We start from the raw sequence: 19083 nt of genomic DNA, 5'->3' as shown, positions 1-19083 counted from the left end.
TGGCCCATGTTGACTCCAATTCTTCCCACAGTTGTGTCAAGGTGGTGGACCATTCTTGAGACACACAGGAAACTGTTGCGTGTGAAAAACCAGCAGTGTTGCAGTTCTTGACACACTCAAACCGAACTCATTGTTCAAATTACAGAAATGCATACGGAGAATAAGTCAGACATTTATTTTCAGCAAGGTTCTCAAACGATGAAGATATTATCTTATAGATTTCCCTACTCTGAGCTCCATAAAGTCCTTAAACATTTACAAGAGGCAGTTCAATCACTTAAACTCCCTGAACTCAATCATCCATCTGCATAAATTATACTTTTTCTGCTCATGTTCCTAGTCTCGTACTAAATACCTTTAAATTGTTCCTAAATGTACTGTTAATTTGCAATGTACTCACATGTATTTGCAATGTACATGTAAATGTGAACAACTTGATACATACCTACACACACATTATCACTCCTAAAGCAATAATAATTTAAAGACATTCTGTACATACATTTCTGGCTCAATCCTTCCTCTGCTAGTGCTAACACAAACCCAAAAGCAACAAATCACCACATTCATACAAAGTAGAGAAGCACTGAGAAAGCTTGTCAACATGATTTGCAGAGAAGACTACTGACTAATACTTCACATAAATTATGCCAGGATGAGTTAGTTTGACAGATGGAAGTTAAGTGTATATTTCCTTCTATGACTATTGGGGATATTTGTTGATGCCATCTATTATAGAACATATTATTTAGTACTTTATGACACAGTGGGAGTGGTGAAAATTACGTGAGGAACACCTCTCTCGGCAAACACCTGCAACGTGCTTCTGGACAGAAAAAAACAAGACATTTTTTGGTATTTTCGGGACAACATTTTCTGGAATGAGCCCAACCCTGACTTCTAAGGGGGGAACCACCAGCCCAAAAAACATTTAGAAATATATTGCATTGTTTTTCTTTAAGTGTTTTGCAGCAAGGTGGAATAGATCACCTTGGTGATCTGCAGCACGGCGGCGTGTAGCGAGTACTGCACCACGATGGATCCGAAGCCCTTGTAGAATCCCAGCGCTCCCTCCTCTCGGCGGATCACATTCACACAGTCCCTGATACCCTCATACTGCGTGTTGATGGGCAGGACCTCAAAGCCCAGGTCCGTGTTGTCGATGATGGTGCGCGTGCCCTGGATGTGGAGCCTGTGCATCACCGTCTCCAGCGGATAGAGGAGGACGTCGGCACACAGACTGGCCACAAAACTAGCCATGAGTTCAGGGAAGTAGGCGTCCAGCATGGTCTGGACTGTCTCTGAGCCGTCCACGGGCTGTTTGGCCGGGCTTCTCCGGCGCAGGAGGAAGAGCACTAGCTTCTGCACGGTGGAGCTCACCACATAGTGGAGGACCCCGTGGAGCACGGTGGGAAGCATGAGGCCCCATAGGGGCAGCAGGCGCTTGCTGTGGGGGATGCCCATGCCCATGACCCGGCCCACACCCTCCTTCACACAATCCAGGATGCCAGGGTTGTCCCGGATTATCTCACTCTGGGGATACACGACAAGGGACAGCATTGGTATGATATTGCAGAATAGTTAAGAATGGCCTAAAATTATCTTTGCTTGTGTGTTTGGATTGGAATGACCATATCTGCGAAGGAATTGTAAAATGTACTGAATCTTTGATACTGATAAAGGTTGAGTTTCCCAAAAACATAAACATCATATTTATTTTTGGTAGGCAATGGACGAACAATGATCTTCACACAGTGGTGGAAAAAGTACCCAATTGTCATACTTGAGTAAAAGTATTGATACCTTAATAGAAAGTTACTCAAGTAAAAGTCACCCAGTAAAATACTAATTGAGTAAAAGTCTAAAAGTATTTGGTTCTAAATATACTTAAGTATCAAAAGTAAATGTAAGAGCTAAAATATACTTAAGTATCAAAAGTAAAAGTATAAATCATTTCAAATTCCTTATATTAAGCAAGGCAGATGGCACCACTTTCTTGTTTTTAAAATATACTGATAGACAGAGGCACACTCAGACATCATTTACAAACAATGCATTTGTGTTTAGTGAGTCCGCCAGATCAGAGGCAGCAGGGATGACCACGTGTTCTCTTGATAAGTGCATGACTTTGACCATTTTCCTCTCCTGCTAAGCATCCAACATTTAACGAGTACTTTTGGGTGTAAGGGAAAATATATGGAGTTAAAAGTACATTATGTTCTTTAGTAATGTAGTGAAGTAAAAGTTGTCAAAAATATAAATAGTAAAGTATAGATACCACAAAAAACGACATAAGTAGTACTTGAAGGTATTTTTACACCACTGTCTTCACGTTCAAGATGATCTTTATTTTTTAGGGAAACTCACCCAAAGTCAGTTAGAAAGTGAAGGGGAGTTATAGTAGCGATACCAACAGACAAGATAAGGGTGGCCAAAATACAACATACGACAAAGGGATCATCATTCATATAAGTATGGACACACTGACCTGCACAGTTTCAATGAGACTAGCTGAGTAAAATGGCATGGCAACCACATAGGTCAAACTGTAATAAGGAGAGAGATACGCAATGACTGTTCATAAGATCAAAGCAATCTACTGGAATAAAGATATAATCAACACCATCTGATAACAGCATTTACTAAGTGTAAAGTCCCTTCTCAATTCCACTGCACAGTTTTGATAAATATATCCATATGCACTCAATAGTTAAGCAATTTGATCATCACTTTAACCATACAGATACTTTGTCACTACTTTTTACAGTATGAAAACCATCCATTATAAATGAAAGAAAATAAATGTTATTACCCTTTCAGAACCAAATGCCCAATAACTTGCTTTGGGTTCCATTTGTGGGAGAGTTCCCTAAGAACAAACAAACACAGTCAGACCTCTATCCACGGTACCAGGTAACCAACAGTTCATATTAGTTTATTTCATATGTTCAAATAAGGAGATTCAACATGTTTGTGATTTTTAAGAATTTAAAAAGGCTGGTTTATACTAGTTTTTGTGTTGTTTGAACAGTTATTGTTGAAGTATGCGCTATAGTTTCGTTTTATGTATTCATTTAAAGTTCTTAGTGGTCTTTGATTCTGGTACTGGGATGTCCTGGCCATCTCACTGGAACCCTTGAAGCTGATAGATATGGCCCCTCTGAGTAGAATCGCCCACTTCAGCATGCTCTGGTAGAGGCTACATTACATTGTGAATGGAAGTTTGACACTTAACGGCATCTAAAATGACTCGCTGGGGATGTTGTGCTTGATTTTTATAAACAGCAATAAAACAAATATATATTTGTCAAAGCTAATCCATAAGGAATAGGATATGGTGGGCGATCAGGCGAAGACTAAGGGCAATATCTATTCAAACCCGTTAGCTAGGTTTCTTGCAACCTGTTAGCTAGGTTTCTTGTCTAAAATATCATCCATACCGTGGTAGTGGAGTGCATTCACTAATGATGCCTTCTGTGCCCAATGTGACTCCTTGTACAACAAAGGTGCTGCCCATTCCTTTCCATAAGGCCTTTGGACCCTGCGAGCAGAGAATTCACAACAATATACCAGCATTAAAACAAAATGCTAGCGCCAAATTCACATTTTCAATAGCTTTTGAACAACATATTGTATGTTAGGCCTAATTGTGAATGTTGGGTTTTGGGTTCATGAAAAGCATTTATTACCTGACTCTTGGTAACATTATACATCACACTGACAGCAGTCAATGGGGACAGATGGTAGCACCTGGCATGATAATTGACCTGGAAGCCACAAACAAACAGAATTAGGAATCATTTATTTATTTTATTATTACTACTTATTTCAACTTACTTCATTAATACTTACTTCAAGCGCACTGGAGGTTAAACCTTATGTAGCATTCTAATGGACAACTGTGATACACCCAGGAAGATTGATATATTGTATTGTAGAAAATTATGAGTCTTGATATTACACCAGATCCTACAGGTGGAACACATACAGTATCTGAACATGTGGATTGTGGCATTTACTGCATGGCAGACCTGAACATATGCTTACCTGGCACTGACGACGAAACACAATGCAAGGGTGAGCCAGGACATTTTCAGTAAAGAGACTGGAAGAAGACATGGTGTGAATAAATGAATATAGGCCTACTATTTTCCTTTTCTCAAACACTTCTGCTGTATATAGAATGTTCAATGACGTAAATATTTGTTTAATGTAAACGTTTACTTTTCTTTTGAATTGAAGTTCGATTATAGTCATCTCTTGACATTACCGGTGAACTACCACCGTAGATAGGCCTAACACTGAATTACCTTGCAAGCCCGATACCAAATCCAGCAAATCTGTTCAACTGCTCTGAAAGAGAAAGAACAAATACATGTGAATATCCAAAAAGCAACATTTCATCGCAAACCTTATCTGTTGCGATATTTTAATAAGTCATAGTCACTCAAGTGACTCAATAAATCATCGTTTATTTTAACTATTTTGAGCGTCACAGATTGAGTAGCGTAGAAGCAGACTATTCAAATTGTGTTGGTGGTTTACAAACAAATAGACTATCTGGCACACGTATTAGTCAGATGTGGGCAATTCCACAGTAAAGGAAATCAAACCATTAACACTGAACATTTTTTCAAAAACACATTTACTTGAAAAACTGTGCAGATGCAAAATTTGGTAACAGAATTTCGGTAAAATCTCCCTCGGTTTTATTGGAGATTTTTTGTTAACTACTCTGTCTCACTTAAGGGCAGACAACATAACAAACCAATTATATGAATTATGCATGTTGTAGAATGAAACGCCTATATGCCTATGGATTAAGAACCAGTTAAAGGGTTAAAACAGAGCCATTTCTACTAAATGGGGTTTGGTCACACCACTATTGTTTCCAAGAACTGAGTAATAAGAGGAGGAGAAGTAAGATTACGCCACCATTAAAAACAAACAACGTGACTCAAGAGGAGGAGTTAGACAGAAATTGGGCGGAACGGTCAAAATTGGGAAACAATGGTGGAGTGAACTGAACAGGGAGGGATTAAGCTGGAAGGCGTGGATTATCAGTAAAGATGAAACTGTATAAAGGAGGAGAGCTGGGAGCTGGAAAGCAGTTGCTCTACAGACCAGCTCTGCTTTATTGCTTGTGTAATAAAGTCTATCTTCATTCTACAAAACTCTGAAAGTGCATTAATTTTTAATGATAAGGAAGATTTTTCACAACAGTTTCCCCCCACATTTCCCGAAACTCTGTTAAATATCCACTCTGAATGAAGAATAAAATCTGTCTGCAGAAAGAATGGGGTGTCAGCTATGACATATCGGATCTTAGAGAAGCTGTCATTGAAGAACATTCTCTGGATTCTATTGGATAAATAACTATCCAACCATGTGATGGCAGGTGATGTAAAGCCATAGCAAGTGAGTTTCTTCAAAAACAATTTATGATCAATAACATCAAAGTTTGCACTGAAATCTAACAATACAGCTTCCACGATCATCTTATTATCCATTTATTTTAACCAATCATCTGTCATCTGGGTTAGTGCAGTACAAGTTGAGTGCCCTTCTCTATATGCATGCTGAAAGTCAGCAGTTAACTTTTTCTCTGAAAAATAGCATTGTATTTGGCCAAACACAATTCTCTCCATCAGTTTACTAAGAACAGGCAGCAAATTGATTGGGCGGCTGTTACAGCCAGCAAAGGGTGCTTTACAATTTTTAATAATTAGGCAGTGCAATTACTTTAGCTTCCTTCCACGTCTGTGGACACACACACTCTGTGTGTATGGTGGCAATACAGTCTGCTACCATTCACAATAGTTTCCCATCAAGGTTGTGAATAACTGGTGGCTTATCATTATTGATAAATACCCTTACAAAAAAAGATTGCCGTTTTTAAACTGCAGTAAAAGTGCAGTAACTGCAGTCGACTGTAGTATTTTGGACGCAGTAATTGCAGAATAACTGCAGTGTACTGCATTTGAACTGCAGTTACACTGCAAAATTACTGAAGTAAAAAAGAAAGTGTTATTTTGGATGCAGTATTTGCAGCATACTGCAGTTAGACTGCACTTTAACTGCAGTTGTACTGCATTGTACTGCAGTTATACTGCAATCTTTTTTTGTAAGGGATAACAATAGTTTTTCCACCTCTCCCACACAAACTTTACCAAATTCTAAAGAGGCAATCCTTCTCTTTCATTATTAGATATTTTATACAAAATTATAATGGTTCACTGTTCAATGTTGTCATTTCACTTGAGTTTTTCCACTTTACTAGTGAAATAGTTTATTGAAATTATTGGCAATTTCGAAAGGTTTTGTTATAAATGAACCATCAACTTCAATGAATGATGGATATGAACTGTACTGTGCTGTCCAAACTTGTGAAACATACAGTGAGGGAAAAAAGTATTTGATCCCCTGCTGATTTTGTACGTTTGCCCACTGACAAAGACATGATCAGTCTATAATTTCAATGGTAGGTTTATTTGAACAGTGAGAGACAGAGTAACAACAACAAAATCCAGAAAAACACATGTAAAAAATGTTATAAATTGATTTACATTTTAATGAGGGAAATAAGTATTTGACCCCTCTGCAAAACATTACTTAGTACTTGGTGGCAAAACCCTTGTTGGCAATCACAGAGGTCAGACGTTTCTTGTAGTTGGCCACCAGGTTTGCACACATCTCAGGAGGGATTTTGTTCCACTCCTCTTTGCAGATCTTCTCCAAGTCATTAAGGTTTCGAGGCTGTTGTTTGGCAACTCGAACCTTCAGCTCCCTCCACATATTGTCTATGGGATTAAGGTCTGGAGACTGGCTAGGCCACTCCAGGACCTTAATGTGCTTCTTCTTGAGCCACTCCTTTGTTGCCTTGGCCGTGTGTTTTGGGTCATTGTCATGCTGACAATGTCATTGTCATTTTCAATGCCCTGGCTGAGGGAAGGAGATTCTCACCCAAGATTTGACGGTACATGGCCCCGTCCATCGTCCCTTTGATGCGGTGAAGTTGTCCTGTCCCCTTAGCAGAAAAACACCCCCAAAGCATAATGTTTCCACCTCCATGTTTGATGGTGGGGATGGTGTTCTTGGGGTCATAGGCAGCATTCCTCCTCCTCCAAACACGACGAGTTGAGTTGATGCCAAAGAGCTCGATTTTGGTCTCATCTGACCATAACACTTTCACCCAGTTCTCCTCTGAATCATTCAGATGTTCATTGGCAAACTTCAGACGGCCCTGTATACGTGCTTTCTTGAGCAGGGGGACCTTGCGGGCGCTGCAGGATTTCAGTTCTTCACGGCGTAGTGTGTTACCAATTGTTTTCTTGGTGACTATGGTCCCAGCTGCCTTGAGATCATTGACAAGATCCACCCGTGTAGTTCTGGGCTGATTCCTCACCGTTCTCATGATCATTGCAACTCCACGAGGTGAGATCTTGCATGGAGCCCCAGGCCGAGGGAGATTGACAGTTATTTTGTGTTTCTTCCATTTGCGAATAATCGCACCAACAGTTGTCACCTTCTCACCAAGCTGCTTGGCGATGGTCTTGTAGCCCATTCCAACCTTGTGTAGGTCTACAATCTTGTCCCTGACATCCTTGGAGAGCTCTTTGGTCTTGGCCATGGTGGAGAGTTTGGAATATGATTGATTAATTGATTGCTTCTGTGGATAGGTGTCTTTTATACAGGTAACAAGCTGAGATTAGGAGCACTCCCTTTAAGAGTGTGCTCCTAGTCTCAGCTCGTTACCTGTATAAAAGACACCTGGGAGCCAGAAATCTTTCTGATTGAGAGGGGGTCAAATACTTATTTCCCTCATTAAAATGCAAATCAATTTATAACATTTTTGCCATGTGTTTTTCTGGATTTTGTTGTTGTTATTCTGTCTCTCACTGTTCAAATAAAACTACCATTAAAATGATAGACTGATAATTTCTTTGTCAGTGGGCAAACGTACAAAATCAGCAGGGGATCAAATACTTTTTTCCCTCACTGTAGATGTCTTTACGGATCGGACCAAATCTGAACCAATCTTGGACGTTGAAATCAAGGCTGGACAAGGAGGACTGACCACATTTCAAGTACTTTTCAACGTCCATGGAAGTCCGGTGTCGTTCGATGCTCAGTGGGTGAGGATGCTGGTTACAGTAAATGGAAAGAGAGGGGGCTCATGGATAGGTCTCATTAAGAGCCGGGAGAGGTGACATTAATCGGAGAGAAAGAGATAGAGAGAGGGAGGGGCTGTCCAGACTTTGTACACTATAGCTTTGACTACTAGACGACAGAAAAATAAAACCATTATCAGCTGAACATAACAGTATGCCAGTGGAAGGGAAGACCGTAGCAGTGAACCAACTGTGGTTTGTGACTACTATGATTTCCCATTGTAACCAATTCAATTGTAGAAATTCCATTACCGATTTTTCTGAAATTCTGTTACCGAAATTGACATCAGTAAAAACACTATAACTAATTGAAAGATCTACCTTTACTGTTACTTCTGTGAACTTTCATGAGAAATCTTATAGATATGTGGGTTTTGGGTAACGGAATGTCAAGGCACAAGGCAATGTTTCCTAAAGTAAATATACAGTTGAAGTCGGAAGTTTACATACACTTAGGTTGGAGTCATTAAAACTTGTTTTTCAACTACTCCACAAATTTCTTGTTAACAAACTATAGTCTATAGTCGGTTAGTCGGTTAGGACATCTATTTTGTGCATGACAAGTAATTTTTCCAACAATTGTTTACAGAAGATTATTTCACTTATAATTAACTATATCACAATTCCAGTGGGTTAGAAGTTTACATACACTAAGTTGACTGTGCCTTTAAACAGCTTGGAAAATTCCAGAAAATGATGTCATGGCTTTAGAAGCTTCTGATAGGCTAATTGAAATCATTTGAGTCAATTGGAGGTGTACCTGTGGATGTATTTCAAGGCCTACCTTCAAATTCAGTGCCTCTTTGCTTGACATCATGAGAAAATCAAAAGAAATCAGCCAAGACCTCAGAAAAAAAATGGTAGACCTCCACAAGTCTGGTTCATCCTTGTGAGCAATTTCCAAACGCCTGAAGGTACCACGTTCATCTGTACAAACAATAGTATGCAAGTATAAACACCATGGGACCACGCAGCCGTCATACCACTCAGGAAGGAGACGTGTTCTGTCTCCTAGAGATGAACGTACTTTGGTGCGAAAAGTGCAAATCAATCCCAGAACAACAGCAAAGGACCTTGTGAAGATGCTGGAGGAAACAGGTATCTATATCCACAGTAAAACGAGTCCTATATCGACATAACCTGAAAGGCCGCTCAGCAAGGAAGAAGCCACTGCTCCAAAACCGCCATAAAAAAGCCAGACTACAGTTTGCAACTGCACATGGGGACAAAGATCGTACTTTTTGGAGAACTGTTTGGCCATAATGACCATCGTTATGTTTGGAGGAAAAAGGCGGTAGTTTGCTAGCCGAAGAACACCATCCCAACCGTGAAGCACAGGGGTGGCAGCATCATGCTGTGAGGGTGCTTTGCTGCAGGAGGGACTGGTGCACAAGGAAAATTATGTGGATATATTGAAGCAACATCTCAAGACATCAGTCAGGAAGTTAAAGCTTGGTCGCAAATGGGTCTTCCAAATGGACAATGACCCCAAGCATACTTCCAAAATGGCTTAAGCACAACAAAGTCAAGGTATTGGAGTGGCAATCACAAAGCCTTGACTTCAATCCTATTGAAAACTTGTGGCCAGAACTGAAAAATTGTGTGCGAGCAAGGAGGCCTACAAACCTGACTCAGTTACACCAGCTCTGTCAGGAGGAATGGGCCAAAATTCACCCAACTTATTGTGGGAAGCTTGTGGAAGGCTACCCGAAACGTTTGACCCAAGTTAAACAATTTAAAGGCAATGCTACCAAATACTAATTGAGTGTATGTAAACTTCTGACCCACTGGGAATGTGATGAAAGAAATAAAACCTGAGATAAATCATTCTCTCTACTATTATTCTGACATTTCACATTCTTAAAATAAAGTGGTGATCTTAACTGACCTAAGACAGGGAATTTTACTAGGATTAAATGTCATGAATTGTGAAAAACTGAGCTTAAATGTATTTGGCTAAGGTGTATGTAAACTTCCGACTTCAACTGTAAGTGTTGATATTAGTTGGCAGGGGTCTTTACTTCAACATTAGTGTTTTTACGCATTTCTAATATATTTTAAGACTATTTCTGGTAGATGTTTTCTAAGACCCCTTTTCCAGCTGTTTGACAAGAAATTAAAGCCTTTGCTTATTCCTAATTTTTAGGATGGAAAATGGTTGAAAAATGTATATGCCTTAATTTTCTCTCAAATATAGACACCCAATTTGACATGCTCCTATGAACTTTATGGTATTATTTTATGTATCATTAAGGCAAATGTAGGGAGAGGTCAAAGGTAAAATAATAATATTAGTAATAAGTACATATGTTGTAGAATTAAACACCTATATGCCTTAAAATGTTTATGGATTGAGAACCAGTTGAAGGTTGTACAGAGCAGAGACATTTATGTGTTTTTCATAAAACTCCCTGCAGCTGGTCTGGGAATAACAATGACGTGGTGGCTGTGTGGAGATTGGAGTAACAATGGAACTAGTCTTATCATTTCTTTATGCTTATGACCTGACACATGGCCACATGCACATAATCTCAGGGGCCGGGGAGGATGATAAATGATGAATGTTTAATTGTATGTGGTTGAGAATGGGTTATGGATGACATGTATAAATCATGTTTAAGGATGAATGGATATGGTTTATAGTGTGTTATAAAATGATAATGGTGAAACAGAATGAATATGAATGATACTTTGTACTCCAGATGCATGCCTAGATAGTGAATATAGTCAATACAGAGTGTGATTGTTCTTTACCGTACGTATGTGCATAATTTTTTGAGTCATGCCACTAATAAGACACAGTGGCCCCACTTAGAGAGCGCAAGTAGCCCTCGTGAGCAGCCAACATGTGATACTGAAAGATGCTATTGATTCACATAGGGAGGTGTAACCATCAGTTGTAACAGTGTGACTGTATAAAAAGGAGCACTCCGGTTCAGGACAAGCAGTTGTTGTTCCATGGAGCAAGCTCAGGCTTTGTTATGCAATAAAGTCTAAATTCTTGAATTCACAAGCTCCGGTGTCTTGAGAGATATTTTTGAGTTGATTATCTATTAGTCAAATATTTCCATGACATAATTGGCGAGCCTTTGCCAGGAGTTGACAAATAGGGGCCAGAGACAGTGTACATCTGCAGTTATGAAACGGCTTGGACGGACCATACAAACAAAAGCGGCCGCTTTTAAAAAGGTAAGCCAAGTTCTTACTTATAACGTTTGTGTGGTTCGATCCGGGGCACGGTATCAGCAGCAGAAATACCAAAGTAGGTCTCTCCAAATTTAAGAACCCGAAAATTAGAGACTAGGGGCTTTTGAATTTAAGAATACATGTCGCTGTTGTTTGTCTGAACCGTCTGTTCAATTGATTTGATTCATTTGATTCATTTGATTTGTTTGATTCATTTGATTCATTTGATTCATTTGATTCATCTTGCTGATCGCTTTGTCTGGGTCCTTTCGACACGTGCAGGTGGCTAGCTAAATTTGGGACCTACAGATACCGCTTTAGATGTGTCGTGGAAGTGAATCGTCTTGAGGACTGCTTAGGTAGGCAGAAATCCTGTGTAATACCGCTCCTTTTTCTGTGTTGAGAAAGTGTAACAGAAAAAATAGGGCAGAATTTACAGGTCGCTTAGGAAAGCGTAGTAGAAGTCCAGGTGTGTAGAGAAAGTGTAACACCTGGGCTAAATAAATACAAATCCTGTGGATACCGCTTTGGAGAGCTAAAATTAGCACTCCAGGGGTCTGAACGGGCAGGTGGCTACCTACGGTTACCGCTCTAATGACGAATTCATTGTTAAGAGGTCTGCTCGGGTAGGTAGGGCATCATCCTGTGTTGTGGTGATGCCAAAATTAGGTAGGGTCGATCAGGTAAAAAAGTTAGGTCATCCGGCGTAGGTGACACCATAAATTGGAGTAACACCGGTCATCCTGAGTAGGTGAACGGGTTAAATAGCTACAAGGGCTTCAAAATTTTGATAAAGTGTTAAAATAGAGTAGGTCTACTCATCTCATATGAGTGAGTGGTTTGCTTTGGTGGCTGTGAGTCCTTCAACTGTCTGATTCATTTGGGCACAAGTGGCTGCTCATCTGTGTGAGTGAGAATAATAAGAAATCCTGCAAGTAAATAGCCTTTCTGTAAGGAAAGGAAATATATTTGAGGTTGTTTGAAGCTTCTGTCTGATGGAGAAAGGGTGTGCCCAATCTCACATTAGGAAAGAGAAGAATAAATGGTGCGTGGATATTCATTGACCAACTGAGTGTAGAAAATTCACGTTACCAGGAGGGGTAGAATAAATCCTGTTGGAGGAACAGGTCACGTGTACCGGTGTGGTCATATGACGTCTATGCATTGTATTTTGATAAATCTGTTAGGGTATGTTTCTGACATTATATTTAGAAACTTTAGAGGTGATGCAGTATTCTGATAAACTGACTACAGTAAAATAATAACTAGGATAGGGTTAACATTCCAAATTTGGGCCCTTTGATAGAATAAAATATTCCTGTAGGTTATACAAAGTAATTAAGGGCGTTTAAGAACAACATTGTATAAATATGGAATAAGAGTGGTATAATGATGTAAATTAGTCGCACTCTGAAGTTTGAATGATGAGATATAGAGGTGTGTTTGATAATTATATATACATAGAAATAATAAGCTTTTCTTGTAAATTATATCTTGGAGTTTCGTACAACAATGCCTGTCATAGAATTTTGTAAGATCAGGGAATAGTGACCAGCATATATGATTCTAGGAGGATTCTATGACTGAGGGAAAGGATTTGGGTAATTTGTTGTTTGTTCCGCTGAGACTAGATGGTGATTAACTGATTTGTGGCAATAAAGAATAATTAGAAACATGAATGGTTTGGTAGATATGAATATATTGGAATATAATGAATTTTATGTGAGTGTGATTTAATACGAGGGATTGGATAAAATTATAGATGTTGACTTGCCCAAACACGTAGATGTACGTGGAAATGGGAGAGAGTACATAGGACATGTGGTAGAATTAAGCATTGTAATAAACTATCTATTATTTCAGAAGCAGATATATAATTCATTTGGTTAGGTCGTTAGATCTGTTTCCAAATCAATGAATGTGGGGTTTGACTTGTTGACTGCTAAGTTGATTACGTTGAGCGTGTGAGATCTGTGTCCTTCAAAGCTATTTTCTGATAAAGTGTGGTATGTGCCAGATACTAAAACTACTGACCATTATCATTGGAATAAAGGAGGATTAACTTGTCATTTCGATAAAGCATAGATTCTGCATCGCTGAACAGAGTCTAGGTTTTCTAAGTATAGTTTAGCTATAGTTGTGGGTTGTTTAGATTGAAGGAACAGTCAGGATTATTAGTTATTGTTGGGATGTGAATAGATTTTACTAATGCCATGAATTAGTTTCCGGTTAAAAGAGAGTCATACTTGTTTGACTGTATCGAGCTGAAAGAGTTATTTAAAGAAAGTTTGAATAGTTGGATGGAAAACATTTATTTGACAAAATTCTAATTGTTATTACTTTATTCTATGGTTTGCGTGACATCAGTAATGGATGCGAATAGTTGAATTCTAGAATGATAATGTATTTTCGTTACGTGAATTAGGGGATGCAAGAAGCTTTGGCTATTATGCTATAGTGGGTTTTAGATTTGTTGAATAAACAAACATATTTTAAACTAAAGTAATGCAATAGGCTACAATTATAACATTATCAGAAAAAGGCACTATACGCTCATCTGTGGTCCTCTGTAGCTCAGTTGGTAGAGCACGGTGCTTGCAAAGCCAGGGTTGGGTGTTCGATTCCCAAGGGGGGCTAGTATAAGTATAATAATGTATGAGCCCACTAATTGTGAGTCGCTTGGAATAAGAGCATCTGCTAAATGACTAAAATGTTAACGGAGACTACGTGGTAATAATTTTTAGTCATTGAATGAGGTTTTGCTAGATTAAACGAGTGACAATGGTGGAATATGTCTATAAATAAATTGGATTGTGATAAATGGATGATTTCAATATATGATGGTAAACTACAGCAAGTGTTTGGTGTTACTTGTAGCTTACTTAGAAAGGATAGTTAATTCATTCTGTAATGGCGGGGTGATGGTTTAATTGCGTGGCTATGATTTTAGTTGATTACAGGAGATATAGGATATAGTTTACGACGCATGGAGAAGTGAATGTCTTATATGGTAATAGATCAACTGAACCAAACATGACGTTACTACGGCAATTTAGGTTGGTTAATGTTGTTAAGTTCGTTTTTAAACCCTATGATAGAGGTAAATGCAGAACGCTGTTTGAAAGTGGTTTATTAGGTCTGTTAGGAAAAATTGAAGAATTTCCATTTTTGTCTGTGGATGTTGGACATTGGGGCTTGCTGAAACGTGAGAGCGCTATAAGGGATATTATGGGTTACGTTAAGTGTACAAGGATCGCGTATTTTGTAGGAAGTCATAGGAGATTGAATATTATGACTGTGGGTCGCTTTGGATAAAGGCGTCTGCTAAATGGCATATTATTATTATTATTATTATCGGCAGGATATTGCTAGCTAGTTAGCGGTGAGAGCTAGTGCGGTTTTCGTTAGGTGACGTCACTTGCTCTATGAACTGGAAGTAGATGCTTTGTGTGGCACTGGTGGAGCGACGGGTAACGGTGCTTCGGTGGTGAATGTTGTCAATGTGTGCAGAGGGTCCCTGGTTCGAATCCAGTAGGGGACAGAAAGCAAATCTTTTACATTGATGTTATTGATGTGAATTACTGGTTTCATTGATGACATTATAGGAAAGATGTTGTCCTACCAATCCATGTCGGATAGGATAACATAGTAATTGAATTTGCATATTGGTGAATTGGATGTTTTATTGGTTTTTACTATAAATATAAAATAATTTGTCATCTGTTGAGGTACCATTATGAGGGAAATTAGCGGTAGAGTATGATAGATATTGTAGAGGGTTTAAAAAATAAGTTAATTGGGTGATGAGACAGGTTGACTTGATGTTGAATGGGATTGTTTAATAGAAGTAATTATTTATATTTAGGAGAATGAGAATATGTTATTAGGTAGTATTGCTTTGTGGAGACGATTAACTAATGAAGAACATGTCTCGATAGTTGAATAAGGAACGATATTTGATAATTGATCATTTTATTATGACATTATATAGTTTGTTTAAACAGCAGTGAGTTATGATGATGTTTTATTACTTCAGATAACGATAATTTGTTTATAGTACGTTGAACCTTGGGAGGTAGTTGTTGCTGTTGACTTGATGGATTAAGTAGACATCTTTTTATGGGTTTTGGATTATGAAACAATAAGTTTGTATTTAAGAGAAAAAAAGAAAACATCAATGCAACAGTTTGCGACGTTTAAATTACTAAAATGGGGTTATAGGTTTATGGTGGAAGGTGTAGTTAACTTAATAAAATGTGTTATTATCTAGTGTCTTCTAAGTGGGAGTTTTCTTTTAAGGATTGATGGGAGTCTCCTATAATATTATGTTAGGGGTAAGGTAGGACAAGACGTATCGAACAATTTTAAATTGATGCTGGGGTTAATGATTGTTGATGAGATAGGACTGGGGATATATGTATGATGTTTTGTGTGTAATTACTATCTTTGGATTGTTGATTATATGTTAACGACATGTATACTTTCTCTTCTAGGAACATGGGGATTTCTTGATTGGGAGGTTAAAAAAGTCTGTAGGCTAGGGTGGAACTAGTTAGTAAAATTAAGTAGTTTTATTTTTAGGTTGTCATAGGGAGCTACAAACATAAATAAGGCCTGCCCATTTTTGTTTGTTTATTGTTTTACTATATGGTGTTCAAATAACCACAAACAAACTACTTAGTATGAAATGTTAGTTGTATAGGATTTTTATTTCTATTTGTTTTTTTTTGATGGGATGGAAGTGAAATATCTTAAAGGGGCATACACATGTAATTTGGGTTTTATTTACTGAGGGATAAGTACATATGTGTGATTTATTTTGAAAAAAGCTGTACTAAGGACTTACAACATTTATGAAAACTCTTGATGGTTGTTAGGAGTAGTATAATATTGGATGAAACAATTCATTGAATGATTTCAATGACCTCTGAAATCTGTCCTGGCTTTATAGTGCGACCTGATCACCCGCACTATGAATTCTAGAGGCATGCTGAATTAGGGGGTTAGATAAAATAAGGATAATTGTGAAGAAGTTTATAATTTGGAGAAAAAGAATCCTATATATAAATTAGTCTAAACAGGACAAGGATGAAGTGAGAGAGTTAGTCCTGAAGGAGAGGTATTCCTTGAATAGTGTTATGGAATACAGTTAAGTAAAGATATGCTCAAGGGTTGTCATTTTCAGTTTAGTTATTATTTTTGGTTTAATAGGCAATATTGTTGTTGTTTTGTTTTTTGTACACATGAATCACGATGTGATGTATGTGTCCAAGGGGGGAAGTTGGGATTACAGAGGTTTTAATGTTTGATTATGGTTTTGTGGGGAAGTATGCAAGGTGTATTAAGGATAATAATAATATAATATGACATTTAGCAGACGCTTTTATCCAAAGCGACTTACAGTCATGCGTGCATACATTTTTGTGTATGGGTGGTCCCGGGGATCGAACCCACTACCTTGGCGTTACAAGCGCCGTGCTCTACCAGCTGAGCTACAGTAATAATGTGTTATGGGTTAGGTTAAATCTTTTTTGTTTTTGTGATAGGAGGCATGAAATAAGTGGACTACAACAAGCTGGAAGCAGGTGTGCTTCATAATCTCAAGGCTTTTCTTGACGAATGAGAGGACATGAGTAGCATACTGTGTCTCACCTAACCTAACAATGTTCTTAAGATTGTCTTTTCATGGGTGAAGATAACTCTGCCCAACTGAGTAGGAGAATCTGAGTATTTTCTGTGCCCTGGAGACTATGTGATGGCAAAAGACTACAGAAGAAAGAGCTGGAAAGACCCTATGTGGAGGGGCCTGTACCAGGTGTTGTTGGCTACCTTAATGATGGTAAAAGTGGTGGAGACAGATACTTAGATCCATGTTTCCCACTATAGGAGTGTTCCAACCTCAGCCATTGGGTAGCATTGTTGTATTTTGTGTGTGTATGTGCTTGTGTCTTTGCAGCAGTAACTCTGAGCTTCCCTATGGGTAGGCTGATTGAAGGACACTTTTCACAGACCGATGTCGATAGATTGAGAGGGACTCTGGCTGATCCGGAGACCCTAGTGACGGGGGAAGGTTAACAACTGAAGTAACCATACACATCGTTGTCCAGGTTATACCAACGATGGTACGGATAGAGGGGAGTATCGGGTATCATCTTAACCATTGTACCAGAGTGAGGGAACTGATGATTAAGAGACTTTAAGGACCTTCCAGATCACCGAGAGATTCCAGACCACCGAGAGATTCCAGACCTCCAAGACGCACCAGATATCCTTATCATTGATTTCTCTACTCAACTTCATATGTTGGTGCTCATGGGCCGTTTTACATGGAAATGACCATCGTTAAAGTCACCCACGATATACTCCCTCCTGAGCTGTGTCAACAACATGTTATTAGCTGTAGTGTAGGCCTAATTGACGTCAATCAATGTTCACAAATCCATAACTAACCTAAAGGCACAAATAACCAGAAAAGCTACTTTATAATATGAGTCATAGGCACTTCGATTTCTGTTGCACTCTACAGATTTTTAAGTAGGCCATGTTGCCTACTTGAGAAATGCACCTTGGTCTACACTAGCCTCCCTCGCTCTTGGTCTTGTCTGACAACAGCCATCTTTCTCTGGACTTGGTTGGATTCTATCGGCCCAATTGTACATGCAATAAAGAACAATGCATCATACATAAAACAGTTTAATATATATATATATATATATATATATATATATATATATATATATATATATATATATATATATATATAGGCCTAGTTTGTGCTCTGTACTTCAATGTTTTTGTACTTCAATGTCATTGAATCCCTATATTGCACACATATCATCTGTGTGACTGGTAAATTATTGTCACCATAGATTTCAAGGCGAAGAAGCAAAATGTATTCTTCTGACACTGACTACTATTCTATGAAAGCCTAGGCCCCGTGTAGCTCAGTTGGTAGAGCATGGCGCTTGCAACGCCAGGGTTGTGGGTTCGATTCCCACGGGGGGCTAGTATGAAAATGTATGCACTAACTGTAAGTCGCTCTGGATAAGAGCGTCTGCTAAAATGACTAAAATGTTTTTAAAAATGAAAGCCTAGCTAGCTAGCTGAAATTTGTGAATGGTTTCACTTAAGAAACACTCAGTGATGATATTGTGTCGTTGTCATTGCTGTGAATGAAAAGGGCCAGCATCGCTGGAATGATCAAGATGTCGATCTCCTACCGGATGGAGGAGCCGTGGGCAGAGTATCTTCAGCTGCAGGGGCCGCCTCAAATTGGGGCGTGCGGTCATCAAAATGCAAATTTCTGCTACCTGGAATATCTGGCGGTGTTGTTACCCAATTCTGTAGGTCAACACTAGAGGAATTATTAAATGACCTTCCACTGTAGCCCCCACTGAAAGCAGGATCCTCCCTACCCCTGTAACCTAAACCATCGAAATTGTCCGGTCGCCGAGAAGTCATGCTGCCTGAGAGCTAAATAGGAGTGACAGCTCCCTGTTATCACGATTAGTCAAATATGTGTAACTATATCGCTCTCTAAATCTACGAGGAACACATTGAAAAAAAAACTGAACCACTGTATAACATCAATTTAGCAAGCTAGCCACTCTAAATAACGTCGTTAGATAGCTAGCTATGTAGCTAGCAAAACAACGCGAATGAACTGTCAACTCAACCGGAAGTTGTTTTCTTCTATTCCGCGTCCAAATTGCATTGTGGGATATGT

The 19083-nt window shown here is 38.8% G+C and overlaps 1 protein-coding gene across 1 annotated transcript; it reads right to left on the bottom strand.

Annotated features, from left to right (window-relative positions):
- Positions 1-156: 156 nt before the first annotated feature.
- LOC121582804 (solute carrier family 25 member 46) lies at positions 157-19043 on the bottom strand. The gene is made up of 8 exons (XM_041898911.2): positions 18578-19043; positions 4311-4353; positions 4048-4105; positions 3690-3767; positions 3441-3541; positions 2813-2869; positions 2489-2546; positions 157-1533 (listed from the first exon to the last, which is right to left on the bottom strand). The coding sequence occupies exons 1-8, from the start codon at positions 18816-18818 to the stop codon at positions 958-960; spliced, it is 1212 nt and encodes a 403-aa protein (XP_041754845.1). The 5' UTR covers positions 18819-19043; the 3' UTR covers positions 157-957.
- Positions 19044-19083: the final 40 nt, after the last annotated feature.

This window comes from Coregonus clupeaformis, chromosome 15, assembly GCF_020615455.1.
Source record: "Coregonus clupeaformis isolate EN_2021a chromosome 15, ASM2061545v1, whole genome shotgun sequence".
In the NCBI taxonomy this organism is placed as follows: Eukaryota; Metazoa; Chordata; class Actinopteri; order Salmoniformes; family Salmonidae; genus Coregonus; species Coregonus clupeaformis.
Note: the sequence above shows the minus strand (reverse complement) of the source record. Positions and strands in the feature narration are given on the sequence as shown.

Excerpts from the sequence above, each read along its gene's own strand:
- LOC121582804 (XM_041898911.2), bottom strand. The coding sequence starts at position 18,818 with ATGACTTCTCGGCGACCGGACAATTTCGATGGTTTAGGTTACAGGGGT. Across the intron at positions 4,354-18,577 it reads GCCCACGGCTCCTCCATCCG|AGCAGTTGAACAGATTTGCT; the intron begins GTAGGAGATCGA and ends TTTCTCTTTCAG. Across the intron at positions 3,542-3,689 it reads ATAATGTTACCAAGAGTCAG|GGTCCAAAGGCCTTATGGAA; the intron begins GTAATAAATGCT and ends CTCTGCTCGCAG.